This window comes from Syngnathoides biaculeatus, chromosome 5 (genome assembly GCF_019802595.1).
Source record: "Syngnathoides biaculeatus isolate LvHL_M chromosome 5, ASM1980259v1, whole genome shotgun sequence".
Lineage (NCBI taxonomy): Eukaryota > Metazoa > Chordata > Actinopteri > Syngnathiformes > Syngnathidae > Syngnathoides > Syngnathoides biaculeatus.
The window spans coordinates 34102108-34120716 of NC_084644.1; the positions used below are offsets into that span (position 1 = coordinate 34102108).

General features: G+C 40.3%; 1 protein-coding gene across 1 annotated transcript in view; it reads left to right on the top strand.

Moving 5' to 3' along the window:
• LOC133500796 (adhesion G protein-coupled receptor B1-like) overlaps nt 1-18609 on the top strand; it is a 326242-nt gene that overhangs the window by 213788 nt on the left and 93845 nt on the right. The window contains exons 15-17 of the mRNA XM_061819933.1: nt 1430-1538; nt 1628-1671; nt 9971-10097. Of these exons, the coding sequence (XP_061675917.1) occupies nt 1430-1538; nt 1628-1671; nt 9971-10097 (280 nt within the window). The remainder of the gene's footprint in view (nt 1-1429; nt 1539-1627; nt 1672-9970; nt 10098-18609) is intronic.

The window sequence follows — 18609 nt, forward strand, 5'->3', positions numbered from 1 at the left end:
CTTTCTTTTTTTTAGCATTAATTTGCCCCCTCCAGCTAAATGAGATGAGTTTGAAAAGAGAGACTAGACGACATGAAAGATTAAAGTGACTGATTATGTTTTGGACTGGTGAGAGGGTGATTGTGCTTCAAGCACACAATGGTAATGTGAAGTATCAAAAAGGTGAGCAAAAGTTTAATGTGTTCAGCTGTCCAGAAGGAGTTGACATCCCCAACAATTAGCAGTTCCTTTCCTTATGATTGTCTCTTTCCTCATGATTAATAGTTGCTATGAAAAGTAGGAATCACAATTAGGGAGGAAAATTTTAATGGCATAAAATGTTGTGGAACATTGCAAAATCTAATAATGATTAAAAAATGATTGTCTTACCTGGTCATTTACATTAAACAATATGCTTATTAATTGTGTTTGTTGTTTGCGGTGTTAAATTGCTGGGAATTATATTGAGTGCTGAGCTAAATCGAGAGCTCTATTTTGGTTACCTAATTTTGCTGCACAACAGGGCCAAAATGAACTACTACCATAACAAATGTGCAGGTGGGTGTGCTGAGCCTATCCCATCTTATTTTGGACGAGAGGGGAGGTTCACCGGTCACTAGCTACTTGCAGGACACACAATGACAACCATTCACACTCACATTCAAAGCTATGGAGACTTCTGGAGGCCTCTTGATACTCCCACGCTTGTGCCGTCGACAACGCCCACATTGTATCACATGACCTACGCATTGTCTCGTGCAGCACCTCTGTTTCACTTGCTGTACACATCCAAAAATGTTGCTGCAGAAAGAAAGCCGCAGAGATCATCTCTCATGATTGGTCATTTTAGTTACATGCTATGATGATGTACTCACCATTCCTCCCTGTTCCACATACCAGCCACGCTTGCTACCTTGTTGATCGATTTTGTTGCATAATTAAACATATTATCTGGCCATTTGCCCACGCAAACAGTGTTCCACTGTCGCCATAGTTCTTGCTTTGTTTCTTGTTATGGAAAGGAAAGTATACACTGCTATCGGAAATTACCCAAAAGTGCCGAGGAAATGCCGTCCTATGACATCCTAGCCAATACCAGCCATAGTGACCCCTCTGATTTGGGTAACAACTGCAGCCCTTTTTGTGCAAGTGTGTGCATGGGTTGCGCTCGAGTATAAAGGCAAATGGGATGCAGGACACCCACCATGTCAGCGCAGTTGCCACACACGGAAGTGTAAAGAGGCCTTGAGTCTGCAATTAACTTTACATACATGTTTTTTCATTGTATGAAGAAAGCGGTGTACCCAGAAAAAAAATAGATGCTTTCAGTAATCGGTCACTGCGCTGCCCTGTTAGGGTAAATGAAGACTCTAAACTGTGAATAAATGTACTGGTAAATATAAACAGTTCATTGTCAAAGTAACATTGTTTTCTCTTTTTGTCCCTGTAGAAACAGCACAGTACTGAACTCCAAGGTTGTATCAGTCACTATAAAACCCACTCCTGCTTCACTTTCTGCTGCACTTCCAGTTGCAGTTGAATTGTCTCACTTGTACAACGTGAGTAACAAATCAGAGTTTTAGAGAGGGAGGTTAACACAGCAGTTAATGCCATTTAATATTAATTTTACAACTGTTTCATCCAAAAGGGCACCACAAACCAGACGTGTGTATCCTGGGATGACAATGAGAGGTAAGATATTAGTTTTCATATTTACTTGAATTTTCCAGCTAGTTTTTGGGATACACATTACTGTACTAAAACGGTTAAGTAGATTGTATTCAGCCTGTATAAACTGCATTTATAGCATGAATTGGTATTCAAAGAAACTGTGACTCGTTATAAGTTTTATTTCAGATGCGGTTATACAGTATGTGTTGCTGTACTGCCTTGGAGTTTTGATTAGAAGTGTGGCAACAGGTGCCTTTGAGTTCCATTGCCGGTTCATTGTTCATATTGAGAATTTTGGGATCTAATGTCATTGTGTTTGTCTTTATTTCTTGAGCTAAACCTTTACCAGTCGCACAGTTGTGATCTAGACCGTGTGCAGGGACTTGTTGCCAAACCCAAATGACCATATTTTCTCAACGACAAGCTGGTATTTTTTCAGGTGCTCAAACCCTGCAGTACATTTAATAATGAGGCTAAAATATTGTTTTTTTTTTTCTGTCGTTAGCGGCTGTGACTTTAAAAGTCCAGAAAAAAAATCTCACAGCTGCGAGCAATCTGTCCGATTGTCTGTTACAAAAAGTCTCCCCCACTTTTACCTTTTCTGTTGTCTTAAATCATTCCTCCTGACCCCCTGGGCGTGGACAGGCTCCCCCTCCCCTGTCCGGCTGGGCTGCTTTCCTCTTTCACATCACCTATGCCGCATCCTTCCACCTTCCTGCCTCCAGGATGTCTGTGGCCCTTGCATACTTGGTTGTGATAAGTTTGAAAACAAGGGATGTAAATGAACATTTACAAACTGTGTGGAGGTTTCATTTCACTATAGAGTATATTGGCGACCTATGGTCCTGCACATAGGGAAAAAAGCAAAAAAAAAAAAAAAAAGCTACACGGAGTGGGCGCAGCCTATTAACTGGTGCGCACTGTCGTCTACAAAATATGTTAAGTTTAGTATTCTGGTTTTTCTGGAAAATTGTTTTTGAAATTTTTATCTTCTACAGTGTTTGGTTCTTTTAAAAACCTGAAGCATGCCTTGCACAAGAGGATGCAGTATGCCTGAGGTGTTTCGAGTCTCCCTTATCCCCCTGCCCTATCAGAGCATTTCTTCGGAGCGTTCAAATTTTCAGGGTTTTGATTTTTTTTTTTCAGTGAGATGCTGGATGTCTTTGGAAGCTTGATCCACCGGGGGGATCCTTGATGACTGACTTTAAGAAGTTGGTCTTTAGATGGTCAGTCAGCTAAATATTGTTGTCTTGGATTTATTTTTCATAGCCAGCAAGGCCCCATGTTAATTAACCATTTTAAAAGATTAACGCTATAACTCGTGTCTGATGTCAACTGAGCAGTGCCATCTGCAGCCGTGAGGACAGCTATGGATGCCTCCCCATTGTCACACTGTGGGTCAACGTAAATGAGATGGGCCTCTGTAAGGCTCAAACGAGTGTTTTGTCATATGTTCTGTTGAAGTGACTTGTTTGACTTGCAGTTCAGCCTCCAGTCTGTGCTTAATTCCATCATCCTCCCGCTCATTCCGTATCAATTGTCATAGCAAATTCAAAACCAAGTAAGTGAGGTTCTTTCACTCTTGTTTTGTTGTTGGTGTTGCTCATCAGCTGCACTATGTTTGGTTTGAGGACCTCAAGGGTAGCAGTTTTGACGGATTCGGCATAGACTGGTTTGAGTTCCTTCGTCAGGTTGCTTAACAGGTGTTCTAATATTCAAGGTTATCATATTGACTTGGGCTTTCTGAAAGTTCATCCATGATTGTGATAGGTGTGCAGTACCTGTGAGCTCTTAACCCATTTAGACGTGTGAGTTAAATTGATGTTTGGTACACGTTTCTGTAAGAATAATGTTACATAAATAATATGGGTTGGAACTAAAGTATGAAATAAGCGGGAACATTCATTGTTAGTCATTAGTTTCCAAGTTTTGCTTCAATGGTTTACCATTTTATCTGAAATATGATTGGGAATGTGCGTTTAAGCAGTAGTGAATTTACTATGTTGAGTTAATGCTTTTTAAGTTTTATTGACTGAATTAAAATTGAGTGTTGGAAATTATTTTGTTTCTGTATTAAAAGAATTTCAAAAAACCCTAAGTGGTGTTTAGTAAATCAGTTGAACTTAGTTTGAAATCTTTTCTCATGTAATGAATTATTTATTTAGTTTTGGTAAAGAAACACGGTGAATGATTGGTGAGAGCATCTGACTCACAGTTCTGAGGCCTGAGGTTCAAATCCCGGCTCTGCCTGTGTTGAAGTTTGCATTTTCTCATTGTGGCTCTGTGTATTTTCTTTGGGCACTCTGGTTTCCTCCAACATCCCAAATACATACATGGTTCGTTAATTGAAGACTCTAAATTGTGAATGTCAGTGCAAAAGGTTGTTTGTTTATATGTGTCCTGTGATTGGTTGGCAACCAGTTGAAAGTGTACCCTGCTTCCTGCACAGATAGTTAGGATTGACTTCAGCACTCCCACAACCCATGTGAGAGGAAACAGCTCAGAAAATGGATTGATGGTTTTGGTAAATAAAATCATTTTATTTATGATTTGGTCAGTAATGATTGGTAATGAATTACAATGGTGTTGACTTTGGTTTAAAATTTTAAAAATGAGCCAGATCATTAGATAGACAAATGTTTGCCTTTTGTTAAAGTTGTAAATGTAGAAAAATTCCCAATTTGAAAGAGTAATTAATTAATAAACTTCACTTGTGAGTGAATGAATTAATTAATTGTGTTTAATTCTGACGCAAATAGTTTGAAGTTAGGTAAGTGTAGGAAACTGCCAATCAAAGAATGGCACCATTGTCGCAGGAGTTGCAGCTTACTTGATCATATTAAAACTGACAGAAACTCAGAGGCAAAAAACTTACATTATATAACCGTAGTAATAATGTTCGAGCAAATATAATATAATATGGAAACCTTTAAAATAAATGAACATTCCACTGGTCACGGTAACATGTTAGCAGTGCAGGAGATCTAATCAAGATTATTAGTTCTGGAGTAACCAAAATTCACGTTAAACACAAGACCTTAGCATGTGTTCTTTAGCGGCTGACAAGAGGCTAAATAGTGGCTAGTTAGTAGTACGTCATGGCAGAAATGTTCATGTGATAGTACCGTGGAAAAGAAAAAGGATGCCTAATGCCCAAAAAGAAAATTGTCTGCATTCACACACATAAAGCTAACTTAATTGGGTCAGTGAAGGTCTGATTTGTGATACTATTAATGCCCAAGGACTCAGGCCCACCCAACTCCTTGCTATGCAGTGTTTTTGTCTGCAAACAAGAATGATGACCTACAGGGTGCTGGTGTTGAAAAGAGTTAAGGTCAGGACTAAGGTTAGGACTCAATGCGATCAGCGAGGGTCTTCAGTTTGTAACACAATAAGTGCACAGAAACTTCCCATTTCCTACCTAGCTCGTCACTGATTCAGGTTGCTAATCTAAACAGGGTTTGATGATTATTTTAATTGCTCAGAATTAGTGACGGACAAAATGAGGACAGTGGGTGTTAGAGAGGAGTATGCACGAGATGAGTTTAGATGGAAAAAGATGACACTGTGGCGACCCCGAACGGGACAAGCCGAAAGAAAAAGAAGCAGAAGAACGTGAACTCAGATAGTTACAAAAAATGTTTATAGTTAATTATGTTGTGTTGTGCAATATTGGCACATGCGGTTATGCAAGGCACACAAACATACATTTACACATAAAGAATCCTCAATATACTTTTATATACATTTTTGTAGTGGGGAGATCTTTGTGACTCGGTCATTCTATTTCATCATTAGTCATTCTATAAAAAAAAGTAAGCCTACCCTGGTCGATCGTGAGACTGGGTGCTTGAGAAGTAGATCTTGGGGTAGAAAAGTGGACGGATGTGGTTATTTAGGCATGTCTAAATGATGAAAAATCAAATCAGTCTTTGTTAAAGGGTTGCCACAGTTAAATAAAATTAGTTCTTGACTCAAACACACACAGTACACAACATAATGCTGATGTGGAACAAATTATTTTCTAAACAACAGAGAGTGAATGGCTTAATTTGTCAACTGAACTTGAATGAACTGATGAGTGTTGAGAGAGAACATAATTGCAACCCTTAAGATAGTTAAACCTACCTATTAGGGACCAATTTATAGAATTTCTGGTTTGTCTTGGAGTTGCTCCAATATAATGCTTATGCACAATTATTGGTCATCTCACAAATTGACAAAAATTGGGGGGGGGGTCCACGTGGATCCGGTGAGTTGCACTTCTAACTTTTTGTTGTCTGGCTTGCTGCCGGCTCATCTGTTTTTACCTGAATGAGTGCATATCCTGTGGGGATACTCTAATTTATTGTTTACAATCCACACTTTTCCCCCAAAATTGTCAAATGTTGTATGAAAAAGACATTTTGTAGATGTATACTGCCATCAAAAGTTTATGAAAAAGATCTACACTTTAATTCGAATATGCCACCACCCCCCAGAGGTTATGAAAAAGTTGGATACTTCCATTCTGTTATGCCACCAAGGGGTAATGAAAAAGGTATAGCCTACACTTCCATTTCAACATGACGGTGACACATATGACTGCATACAGTCATCCCACTTTTTTCGGGGTTAATGGGGACCAGAACCTCAGCTCCACACGCTTGCACAGTCCCGTCTCACTCTCTCTGTCTCTCTCTCTCTCTCTCTCTCTCTCTCTCTCTCTCTCTCTCTCTCTCTCTGTCTCACACACACACACACACACACACACACACACACACACACACACACACACACACACGGACGTAAACACGCATACACACAGACACATTTGCCATTGTTGCGTTCTGAGAAAGGCAAAGAGGCTTGCTTGGGTTGATATCAGAGGAGAGGCTTGTACAGGGTTTAAAGGGGCACTGTCATGAAATGGATGATATTTTGTATATTATTAATGAAAAAACGGCAGCCGACATGGACCCGTGAGTTTTTTCACCACAAAACATGATTTTGATGTATACAGCTTTTTGTAACTCCCGCCGCCATGAAAATCTTCTCGAGGGATTTGTTTTCGAGAAGAAGCAGGAAGTGACATACATGGCAGGACTGCCCTCAAGTGAACTCGTTTGTTTCCATTAGTTTTACCTCCCAGAAGGTAGCTCGTTGTTCCTTCGTGTTAGTCAAAATATGCTGGCTCGTTGCATTGCTGGATATTGCTTCTACAATCGGGAGGATCGATTTACCCTTCATAAGTTTGCAAGAGACCTGGTTGGTTGTGAAAAATGGATTGCACGGGTGCAATGGACAAGAGCTTCATGTGTTCCAAATGACAGGTATGTGTCTATACAGCTACTAAAAAAAATAATAGCTTGGGGCGCACCACGTAATTGATCTCTCTTAATGTAACAAAAGATCTGCGTACGTATGACAGGCATGCTAAATGTGTTGATGTGGGCGTCGGACGGCATCCGGCTCGCCGGCGAAGGCTGCTGCGTCGCCTTGCCAGCGAAGGCTGCCCATCGGCTTGCAGAAGGCAGCGGCTATGAACAACGCTCCCAACAATAGCGCACTCAGCCGCGTGTAACAAAAACGCCGGAAAGCAGCCGGGCTTGGCTACATGATGAACCACCTCGGCACCAAAAGGGAGCCACCCTGGCCAAGGCGCCGCGTCCGCCGGTCACGGCTTCGGCGAAAGCTGGGCGTCGGGCTTGCGGATGGCGGCGGCTCTGGACAACGCTGCCGACAATGGCGCACTCAGCCACATGCGACGACAATGCCGTAAAGCAGCCAATTTGGCTCCGTGATAAGCCACCTTGGCACTTAAAAGGAGCCACCCCGGCTGTGGCGCTGCGTCCACCGGTCACGGCTTTGGCGAAGGCTGGGCGTCAGGCTTGCAGATGGCGGTGGCTCTGAACAACGCTGCCGACAATGCCGCACTCAGCCGCGTGTGACGACAACACAGTAAAGCGCCCCGGCTCGGCGGTGTTGTTCATCGTGGACGGCAGCGGCTACGAACAACAGCGTAATGCGGCCAGGTGGCTTATTGTGGCGCCGGGCCACGATGGCTCATCTGCGCCCTGGAAGGTGATCGGACGGGGAGGCGGTTTGGCTGTGATTGCATATCATCTGAATATGGCTCGAAACAATAGTGTAATATTGACGGTAACTTCACTTGGTTGTGTGATGTTTTCTTCTTCAAAAAGAGCGTCCGTGTCAGAAGGGGCATGTTCGTCTCCCATAGTAGTGTCCACCGCATGTTTTCAATGGCGAATGTCCGGGGTGACGTCACGGACAGGGGATGCAGCCAAAATGGCGACCACTTGGATGCCATCAAATGACACTTCCACAACTTTGCGCATGGATGATGCACTCTCCGCTCATATTTATTTTTATTTTTTCGTATAGACACTGAAGTGAATAATGTTATTTGTAGTTTTCATTACAGTATCTATTTTAGAATGTTTATAGGGATGACACTTGACCTTTAAGTTCACTCACATGCAGCATTGCCACATGATGATCATAAAAACGGTCCTTGAAGAAGTATGAATTGGCGTCCTCTTCCAAAAAAGGCCTGTTTCCATGTGTCCATGTTAAAAAACCATCCCTCACTGATGAGGTTAGGAAACTTTTCCTCCACAAAAAGATGAGCGGCACCATTCATAGATGTGTTTCTGAGGCTGTATCTTTTGAAGCGGCGAATCACAAAGCAGGATCCAACAAGGAGAAAAGTGCTCTGTCCGGAGCCCAGTAGGTGCCACAGTCTCCATGCCATTTGATGCACAAAGTGGTTTATTCCTACTGCTGGATCCCAAAAAGGATAAAAGTGCAACCAAATAGGAACCCACTGCTCTCGCTGGATACCTAAAAGGAAAAAAGTGCCCTCAGAGTTACCACTTTTTGGGCATCTTGGAGGAAGCTTTCACGAACTACATAATCAAAAAATGTTCCCGCTGAAAACAGATTAACACAACACTAAGATACAGTACATATGTGAGACAGTCAACAAGCGTGGACGAGACAACAGGCAAAACAAGGAAATGGGTGGGACAAGGGAAGTTGCTGGGTGAGGCTTCGATGATGCGCAACCAATCAGCTCATGGGATAAAGCCACCATGCTCTCATTGGTCGGGAACCAATCTCGCGCCTTGTATCAAAATGTCTTTTCTCCATATGCTGATCTGGCTGTATTTTAAAAACCTGTGAAGCACTGAAGCTGCAAAAGGTGAATTAGCAAGGGAACCCTATATAGCTACAGTTCGGCCTCCCATTAAATAAAATTTCGTATTTCACACGGTCGTTCATGTGTTCTTTAAATAATTGTATAAGTTGTGCCTGGGTAATCAAACATATGAGCATAACTGTGTGTTATCTCATTAACTAAATAAAAGTAGGACAGTGAATTTCTAAATAAAAGCAAGTAAATGTTAATTGTGTTAAAATAAAGTGCCTAACATCATAGTCATTATTTGAAAAAAAAAAAAAAAAAACGATTGTTTTGCTCAACTAGGTAGAACCAAACCATGCACTATAAAAATGCATTAAGCATTGGTTAAAGGGTCGAAATCGATAATTGATGATAATCTTTGTTTCAATGTGACACTGTGAGTGTGAACCACATCTTGAGTAATGAACTGGTTAGGCTGTAAGCTTCTTCTGCCTACATATATAAAATACAACTTTTCCTCACTACCTTGTGAGTCCCATGAAAAATGCTAAAACGTGCTAGTATGCAACCTGACAACATTACCATTGTTTTCAAGTGTACCTCACTGGGTTTTGTATTGGAAAATTTAAGACTTTTAAGTGCATCTTATGCTTGCAAAAACATGGTCAATATCTTACATTTGTATTTTAATACTGTATCCCTTATTCGTGGAATTTTGTTATTCTCGGGGGGGGGGGGGGGGTCAGGAAGGTAACTCCTCTAAATAATGAAATTCTACTGTTTTGACTACAAACAATGAATAGATTTCAAAACACTATTCCTCCTATATAATTAAAGGCATAAGTACTAAACAATGTCAAAAAACAATACATTTTATGTATAATGGTGTACTACTCGTACTTGTTTTGTATGTGGATGATTCCATGATAGATGCTTGGAGGAATATTGTTATTCGTGTCCTTTATTCTTTATTAAAAGAAACAGCACAACGTTCTGTTTTGTTTTGTTTATGGGGGGCAAATGTGTCCACGCACAAACCTGCAGCAGCGCCTCATTACATTTTTGTGTGTTGCTGCGATTTACAGTAGATTGAAAATGTATGTGTGCAGAAATCTATGGGTTTCTGACATGCTTTCTTAGCCTTTGGGCATCTCCACATTTACTCCTTCATAGCTCGTCTCTGCTGGGATCCTGGTCTGTTCGGAGCTGCAAAGCCGTGCTTGTCGATTCACTCCACACCAAATGCCTGTGTGACAGGCTGTCCACCTTCGCCATATTAGCACGACTTCATCCTGAAATGGTAAGTGTGAAATCTTCCTCGATTTCCTCAAAAGAACGAGTAGCAGAAAGTGTCTCTTTTTGTGTGGTGTAATGTCCGTGCACCGGCTTTTTTTTTTTGACCGCCTTTCTTCCCCCTTAGGGGGTCATTGTCAATACATTATCAACAGACCCTCCCCCTCTCTTCATTTTGTCACTTTCTCTCTGCCTCGCCAAACCAAAGCAAAGCTGCGGAAAAATAAATATTTAATGACCTTACCAAACATCAGTAGGTAATATTTACATCACAAATTAAAACCTATGGCTGTTTGTCTGGCCCAAGGACCCGGGCTGCAAATGCAAGATATGCAATATGCGAACCACAGGTTATATATATATTCAGAATATTTCAGTCTCAAGCTTCAAGTAGTAGTTTACTTGTTTGGCGTCACATCCCATGATAACATGACTTTTAAAATATTTTGCATTCTCTCTAGTTAAAGGCTCGCCAAAGAATCACTGCTAAATAATTTAAGAGCAAGGAGAGTTAACAACTTTAAACATAAGATACTCTTGGATGCAACAAACAATTTCTTCACAATGTGACTGGCATTGGCCACAGACTAGCAGAAATGTGCGATCCTGGAAAAACTAATTTTAGAGATCAGAATCTGACTCAAACAAACCACCATCCTTCTCTGCAGTGAGTGTTTATTCATTGTTATTAGTTATTAGACTGTAAATGGCTTCAAAAGCTTTTTTTTTTTTTACACTGGTTACCCTGGGAACAGCGTGGGTTCCCATGAAGAATTTAAAGGCGACTGCAGCCTGTAAAACTCATAGAAGGCGAGGTTAGGCCAAATGAGCAAAGCAGAACCATTTGTCTTGATTACCCCATATGTACAGGATGGTTACATCACCATTTTAAACCATGACTATGGTCTAAAAATGAGATATCTGTGGTCTCTACATATATATGTATATATATCGTGTTGCCATGGTTATCTTAAAAAATTAACTTAGTTAAGTGACTGATTACTTGAGCTTAAAAGTAACTTGGTTTCTTGAGTGATTATTTGATTTCAAAGTAACTGAGTTATAAAAAAAAGTAACTTTTAATTACTTTCAGCAGCTGTAAAGTGGCAGGATAATCACTTATCCACAGTCAAAAAAACACAAGCATTATCATACCCATTACTTCATAATATATGCCACACAAAATGTCATCAACATGAAAAAAAATCACTTGTATATAAGTGTTTTTAAAGCTACAATAAATGAGCAACTTAGACCGGACTTGAAATACCAAATAGCTACCTAAATATAAAGAAGCACACCATTCTAAGTAAACTTTCTTAACAAATAGAATAGACAGGCAGACACTGAATGGAGCAACCCTGCTGATTTTGTGGGGTCCATGAAGTTAACTGTGTTCACGCACACACACAAACCCAATACCATGACAGAAATACTGGACTGCATCTTGAGATTTTGTGAAACTGCTTTTGAAAGCCGCCTTCAATCAGCAAGGGTTATGAAGGTAAAAAATGACTGGGTCTTTCAGCATGACAATAATCCCAAGCACACTTCATGGGTAATGATTGACTGGCTTCTAAGAAGCATTTCGAGGTCCTGGAATGGCCAAGACAGTCTCATGAAGTCAACTCCACAGAAAATCTTTGGAGGGAGTTGAAAGTCTGTGTTGCTCAGCAATAGGCCTAAAACATCACTGCTCGAGAGGAAACCTGCATGGATGAAAGGGTAAAAATACCAGCAATAGTGCTTGAAAACCTTGTGAAGACTGACAGAAAACATTTTATGTAATTACACAACAAAGGGTATATGACAAAGTATTGAGATTAACTTTTGTTACTTCCTATATATTTTTCCACAATAATTTGCTGAGGCATTCTTTAAAAGTCAGACAATGTGATTTTTTTTTAGGCAATTTTTTTTTCATTTTGATTTTCCTTTTTTCACAAGGAAAAGGCTCGAAAAGAGATTGAATGTAAAAAAAACTTGAAAGTTTCTCTGCTTCCCAAGTCAGTTCTTCACACTTTGATATTACAAGGCATGCCAGATTGGTTCCTCCTTTTAATGAGAAAGAAGTTGATAAGTCTTTCTCCACTTCGAGAAAGTTGCTGAAAATCTAAAGTGGCCTCAAGAGTCATGGACTATGCTATTAAAAATTGTTTCTGTTGAGCAGAGTTCTGATTATGATTTTGTAAAAAAAAAATACCTTTATGAAAGCTTGTGATTTAGTGCCTGAAGATTACTGTCAGAAATTTAGAAATGCTCATAAAATGGACAATGAGAGTTTTGTTGAGTGTGCTAGGGAAAAGGAAACTTTGTTTGATTGGTGGTGTAGTTCTCAAGAGGTTTCAGATTTTGAGGGCCAAGATTTGATGCCTTAATTAATGCAGTGGTGTTGGCAGATCTTTTTTTTTTTTTTTTACTCACACGAGTTCTTTTCAGTCTCCTGCCAATTCCATTTTTCCAGTTTTCCTGCCAAAAGGACTTTTCGTTGGATAAGACGAAGACTTACATACTTACAGTGAAGAAAATAAGTATTTGAAATCCCTGCTATATTGCAAGTTCTCCAACTTAGAAATCACTGAGGGGTCTGAAATGTTCATTGTAGGTGCATGTCCACTGTGAGAGAGTTAATCTAAAAGAAAAAATCCAGAAATCACAATGTATGATTTTTTTTTTAATGATTTATTTGTGTGATACATCAGCAAATAAGTGTTTGAACACCTGACAAAACCAAAGTTAATATTTGGTACAGTAGCCTTTGTTTGCAATTACAGAAGTCAAACATTTCCTGTAGTTCCTGTAGTCATATAAAAGAAAAATCCAGAAATCACAAAGTATGATTTTTTTTTTAACGATTTGTGTGATACAGCTGCAGATAAGTATTTGAACACCCGTCTATCAGCTAGAATTCTGACCCTCAAAGACCCGTTACTCCGCCTTTATAGGTCCACCTCCACGCCATGTATTATCCTGAATCAGATCCACCTGTGTGAGGTCGTTAGGTGCATAAAGACACCTTTCCACCCCATACAATCAGTAAGAGTCAAACTTGTAACATGGCCAAGACCAAAAAGCTGTCCAAAGAAACCAGAGACAAAATTGTACAACTCCACACGGCTGGAAAGGGCTACGGAGAAATTGCCAAGCAGCTTGGAGAAAAAAGGTCCACCGTTGGAGCAATCATTAGAAAATAGAAGAAGCTAAACATGACGGTCAATCTCAATCAGAGTGGAGCCCAATGCAAGATATCAACTCGTGGGGTCTCAGTGATCCTTAGAAAGGAGACGAATTAGCCTAGGACCACAAGACAGGACTTGGTCAATGACCAAAAAAGAGCTGGGACCACCATTTCCAAGGTGACTGTTGGTAATACACGAAGACATCATGGTTTGAAATCATGCATGGCACGGAAGGTTCCCCTGCTTAAACCACCACATGTCAAGGCCCATCTTCAGTTTGCCAATAACCATTTGGATGATACAGAGGAGTCATAGGAGAAAGTTTTGTGGTTAGATGAGATCAAAATTGAACTTTTTGGTTATAATTCCACTTACCGTGTTTGGAGGAAAATGAATGATGAGTTCCATCCCAAGAACACCATCCATTCTGTGAAGCATGGGGGTGGTAGCATCATGCTTTGAGGGTCTTTTCCTGCACATGAGACGGAAAGACTGCCCTGTATTAAGCAGTGGTTAACCGCGGCCATGAATTGTGAGATTTTGGGGAGCACCCTCATTCCCTCAGTCAGAGCATTGAGGATGGGTCATGGCTGAGTGTTTCAACATGACAATAACCCGAAGCACACAGCCAGGAAAACCAAGGAGTGGCTCCGTAAGAAGCATATCAACGTTCTGGCGTGGGCGAGCCAGTCTCCAGACCTAAACCCAATCTAAAATCTTTGGAGGGAGCTGAAACTCCGTGTTTCTCAGTGACAGCCCAGAAACCTGTCTGAGCTAGAGAAAATCTTGTGTGGATGAGTAGGGCAAAATCCCTCCTGTGGTGTGTGCAAACCTGGTGAACAACTACAGGAAATGTTTGACCTCTGTAATTGCAAATAAAAAGGTCACTGTACCAAATATTAACATTGGTTTTCTCGGGTATTCAAATACTTATTTTCAGCTCTATCACACAAATAAATCATTAAAAAAGTCATACATCGTGATTTCTGGATTCTTCTTTTTGTGATTTCTGCATTCTTTTTAGATGAGCTCTTTCACAGTGGACATGCACCTACGATGAAAATTTCTGACCCCCCCATGATTTCTAAGTGGGAGAACTTGCAATATAGCAGGGTGTTCAAATACTTATTTTCTTCACTGTACAGACTTATCATACAGGGTCAAGTGGTAATAAGGTGGGTTCAAATTCTTATGACAAGCTGTTACATTCTTATTCTCAACTCAAGTCTTTTAGTAACTCTTGTGACTCCAGTCCTGTCTGATGTTTATTGTAAGAAACCTGGTCACTTGATTTCTGCTTGCCAAAAGCTCAGGTACAAAAATCAGTCCGCCTGACTCCAAACGCTTTTGGATCTATTGCACCTAAACCTGTATTTCCAGATTGTTCTGAGTGGATTTTTGTTTATGATAATAAGCTTTCAGATTCTGAAGTTCTGAAAGACTATTCACCTTTTATTCACACTGGTTTGGAGGTAATTTTTACCCCATGGCCCATTACTGTTTTGAGAGACACTGGAGCTCTTCACTCTGATTTTGAAGGATATTTGGCCTTTTTCTGCAGAGTCTTCAGTTAACGCAAATCTTATTCTTCAGGGTATCAGTGGCAGTTCTCTTGTTCCTTTAAATTTTGTCAATTTGACTTCAGATATGATTTCTGACACCATCAAAGTTGATGTTCTTGACTCTGTTCCAGTTCTGGGTTTTGATTTGTGGATCAATGATCTTATGGGAGCTCGAGTTGGCACTAATCCTATTGTCACTGTTTCCCCTGAGTGTTCACTTAGTACAGAGAAGTTGGAGTGCGACTTTCTGAGTATTATTGCGTCTTGTGCAATGAGTAGTTCGATGTCGGAAGAATTTTCTTCCCAGACTTCTTTGGGTGGTGATCACCTTTTCTCTAGAAAGCAACTTAGTGAACAGAGTGATGATGTGGAGTTGCAGAATTGGCAATTAATGCTGTTTCTTTTGAGGAGGGTAGTAAGGAATCAATTTTTTAATACTTCCAGGATTGTGTTTTGATGAGGACGTATAGGTTGCCAGACATTCCTGCGGAGGATGAATGGAAATTGCATCATCAAATTGTTGTTCCAAGGATTTTTGGAGATCATGTACTTTCATTGCCACATGAAAGTCCCATGGCAGGTCATTTGTTTTTGGTCACAATGTACACTGACCACTAAAGCATCTGAATGGGTAATGGCTCAGTTGCAATCTCAAGATCAATCTTTTGGACTATATTTCTACTTTTCCGAACAGGCTTTCGAAAGCTTCAGAAATGGCCAGACTAAACTTAAAATCTTCTCAAGCCAAGATAAAACAAAATTAGGACAAAAAGTCAAAAAATCTAAGTTTTATTCTTGGAGAAAAAGTGTTAGTCTTATTTTCCATTCCTGTTCAACCACTCAGAGCTAGATATCAGGGTCCATTTCTGATAAACAAAAATGTTAGCTACACAGACTGCATCGTCCTCACGCCTGGCCATTGTAAACACAAAAGGTTATGTCATGTGAACATGATTAAGAAATATCATGACAGAGTAGAAACCAAACAAGTCAGTTGTATTGCTACACTCTCCCCAGTTACTGATAATGTTGTTAACAATGTGAAGTTTGATGGTTTGAGTAATAATGTTCCACCAAAGTTGTGCATATGTAACGTGTTAGCTCACCTTGATTTGAAATTGACACATTTGTCTGCTGAACAGAAAGCTGAAATGTCACATTTGTTTTCTCACCTATTTTCTGATGTGCCTGGCCGCACAGATATGTTATTATGTAGATGTAGGTGATGCTGTGCCTGTGAAACAACATTATTGAATCAATTCTGAAAAAGTGAAATTCTGTACAAAGAAATGAAGTACATGCTGGGCAATGACAGTAACATTATTGGACCCAGTGACAGTCTGTGGAATTCACTTGGTGTTGTTGTGTCAAAGAGTGTTGGTGGTTGGCGCTGCTGCGCTGACATGATAACTGTCAATACACTCTCACGAACTTAAGCCTAACCTATACCGAGATTGGATGATTGCATTGATCACGTCGGTCAAGCTAAGTGTATCAGTAAGTTTGACCTTTTGAAGGGCCACTGACAGGTGCCGCTCATAGACCATGCTAAGAAAATTGTGGCATTCGCTACACCCGACGGACTATCACTACAAAGTTATGCCGTTAGGCTTGAACAATGTCGCGACAACGTTCCAAAGGCTTGTCAACAACGTGACATCAGGTCTCGATGTGGCAAAGCTTACATGGATGACATCAGTGTTTACGCCATGGAATGAGATTATCACCTGAAGAGAATTCGTGAATTCTTCGAGAGACTTTTGGCGGGGAAAATGACTGTCAATCTTGCGAAGTGCGAGTTTGGAAAGGCACAAGTTGTATTTTTAGGGCATGGTGTAGGGCATGGCCTGATACAACCAGTTAGGGCTAAAATTGAGGCTATTTCCCAGTTCCACAGTGTCAGAGAGAACTCCTGAGATTTCTGGGTATGGGAGGCTATCATGGGGAATTTTGCCAAAATTTTTCGAATGTTCTATCTCCACTTACAAACCTTTTTGGGAAAAGGGTTACAGTTCAGTAGAATAGCATTTGTCAAGATGCATTTAAAAAAGTCAAAGCCATACTCCTTAATCCTCCAGTGTTGCAGTCACCAAACTTTGATGAGGCACTGATATTGCAAATTGATTTAAGTGATGTCAGTGCAGGTGGTGTCCTGATGCAAGATGACGCAGGTCTTTAGCATCCAGTGTGTTACTTTTCCAAGTAGGTTTATAAGAACTAAAGAAATTATTCAACCATTGAAAAGGAAACTGTGTCTTTTGTTAGCTTTGCAGCATTGTGGGGTGTACATAGGTACCACCACATTTCCCATTGAAGTCTTTACTGATCACAATCCCTTGACTTTTCTTTCTACTTGTTACACATAATTAAACTGTCTTTGTACCTCTATTTTATGTTAGTTTTTATTGTATTGTATTGTATTGCATGTGATTAAATTGTCTTAAACGTAATACAACTGGTTTGTTATATTTTGCTGGTTTGACCAAGGCCATTTATTCTAAATTCACACGAAACAATTAGTAAAAATACTTGGAAAAAGTACAATTAAAATACCTTTTGGTGTAGGAACTACCACTAAAAGATGGAAGTACTCTAAAATGCATGAGAAAAAGCCATATAATGTTGATATGGCTACATGGTGACTCGTCAAACTGTGATTTGATAGATAATTGCTGGATACATTATTAATGAGGTGTCATCAAGAAATGGGACTTCTGTCTGAATTTGTTCAGGCCTTGGCACCAAGATCTGCTTTATTGAGCAAATGCATTGGTTCTCGAGGCATGACCATCTGGACCGTTTTTCACACAGATGTTACAGTGAAAAAGCAAGTATTTGAACACCCTGCTATATTGCAAGTTCTCCCACTTAGAAATCATGGAGGGGTCTGAAATTTTCATCGTAGGTGCATGTCCACTGTGAGTGAGATAATCTCAAAAGAAAAATCTAGAAATCACAATGTATGTTTTTTTTAAATGATTTGTGTGATACAGCTGCAAATAAGTATTTGAAAACCTGAAAAAAACAATGTTAATATTTCGTACAGTAGCCTTTGTTTGCAATTACAGAGGTCAAACGTTTCCTGTAGTTGTTCACCAGGTTTGCACACACTGCAGGAGGGATGTTGGTCCACTCCTGCACACAGATCTTCTCTAGATCTAGGTTTCTGGGCTGTCACTGAGAAACACGGAGTTTCAGATGCCTCCAAAGATTTTCTATTGGCTTTAGGTCTGGAGACTGGCTAGGCCACGGCAGAATCTTGATATGCTTCTTACAGAGCCACTCCTTGGTTTTCCTGGCTGTGTGCTTCGGGTTATTGTCATGTTGAAACACTCAGCCATGACCCATCCTCAATGCTCTGACTGAGGGAATGAGGGTGCTCCCCAAAATCTCACAATTCATTGCTCCCATGATTCCTCCGTATCATCAAAATGGTCATTGTCAAACTTAAGATGGGCCTTGATATGTGTTGGTTCAAGCAGGGGAACCTTCTGTGCCATGCATGATTTCAAACCATGACATCTTAGTGTATTACCAACAGTCACCTTGGAAATGGTGGTCCATGCTCTTTTGAGGTCATTGACCAATTCCTGTCGTGTTATATTTTGTGCAGAATCTTGATGTGCTTCTTACGGAGCCACTTCTTGGTTTTCCTGGTTGTGTGCTTCGGGTCATTGTCATGTTGAAAGACCCAGCCACGACCCATCTTCAATGCTCTGACTGAGGGAAAGTTCCCCAAAATCTCAGAATATCAATCTTTCCTATGATGACCTTAAGC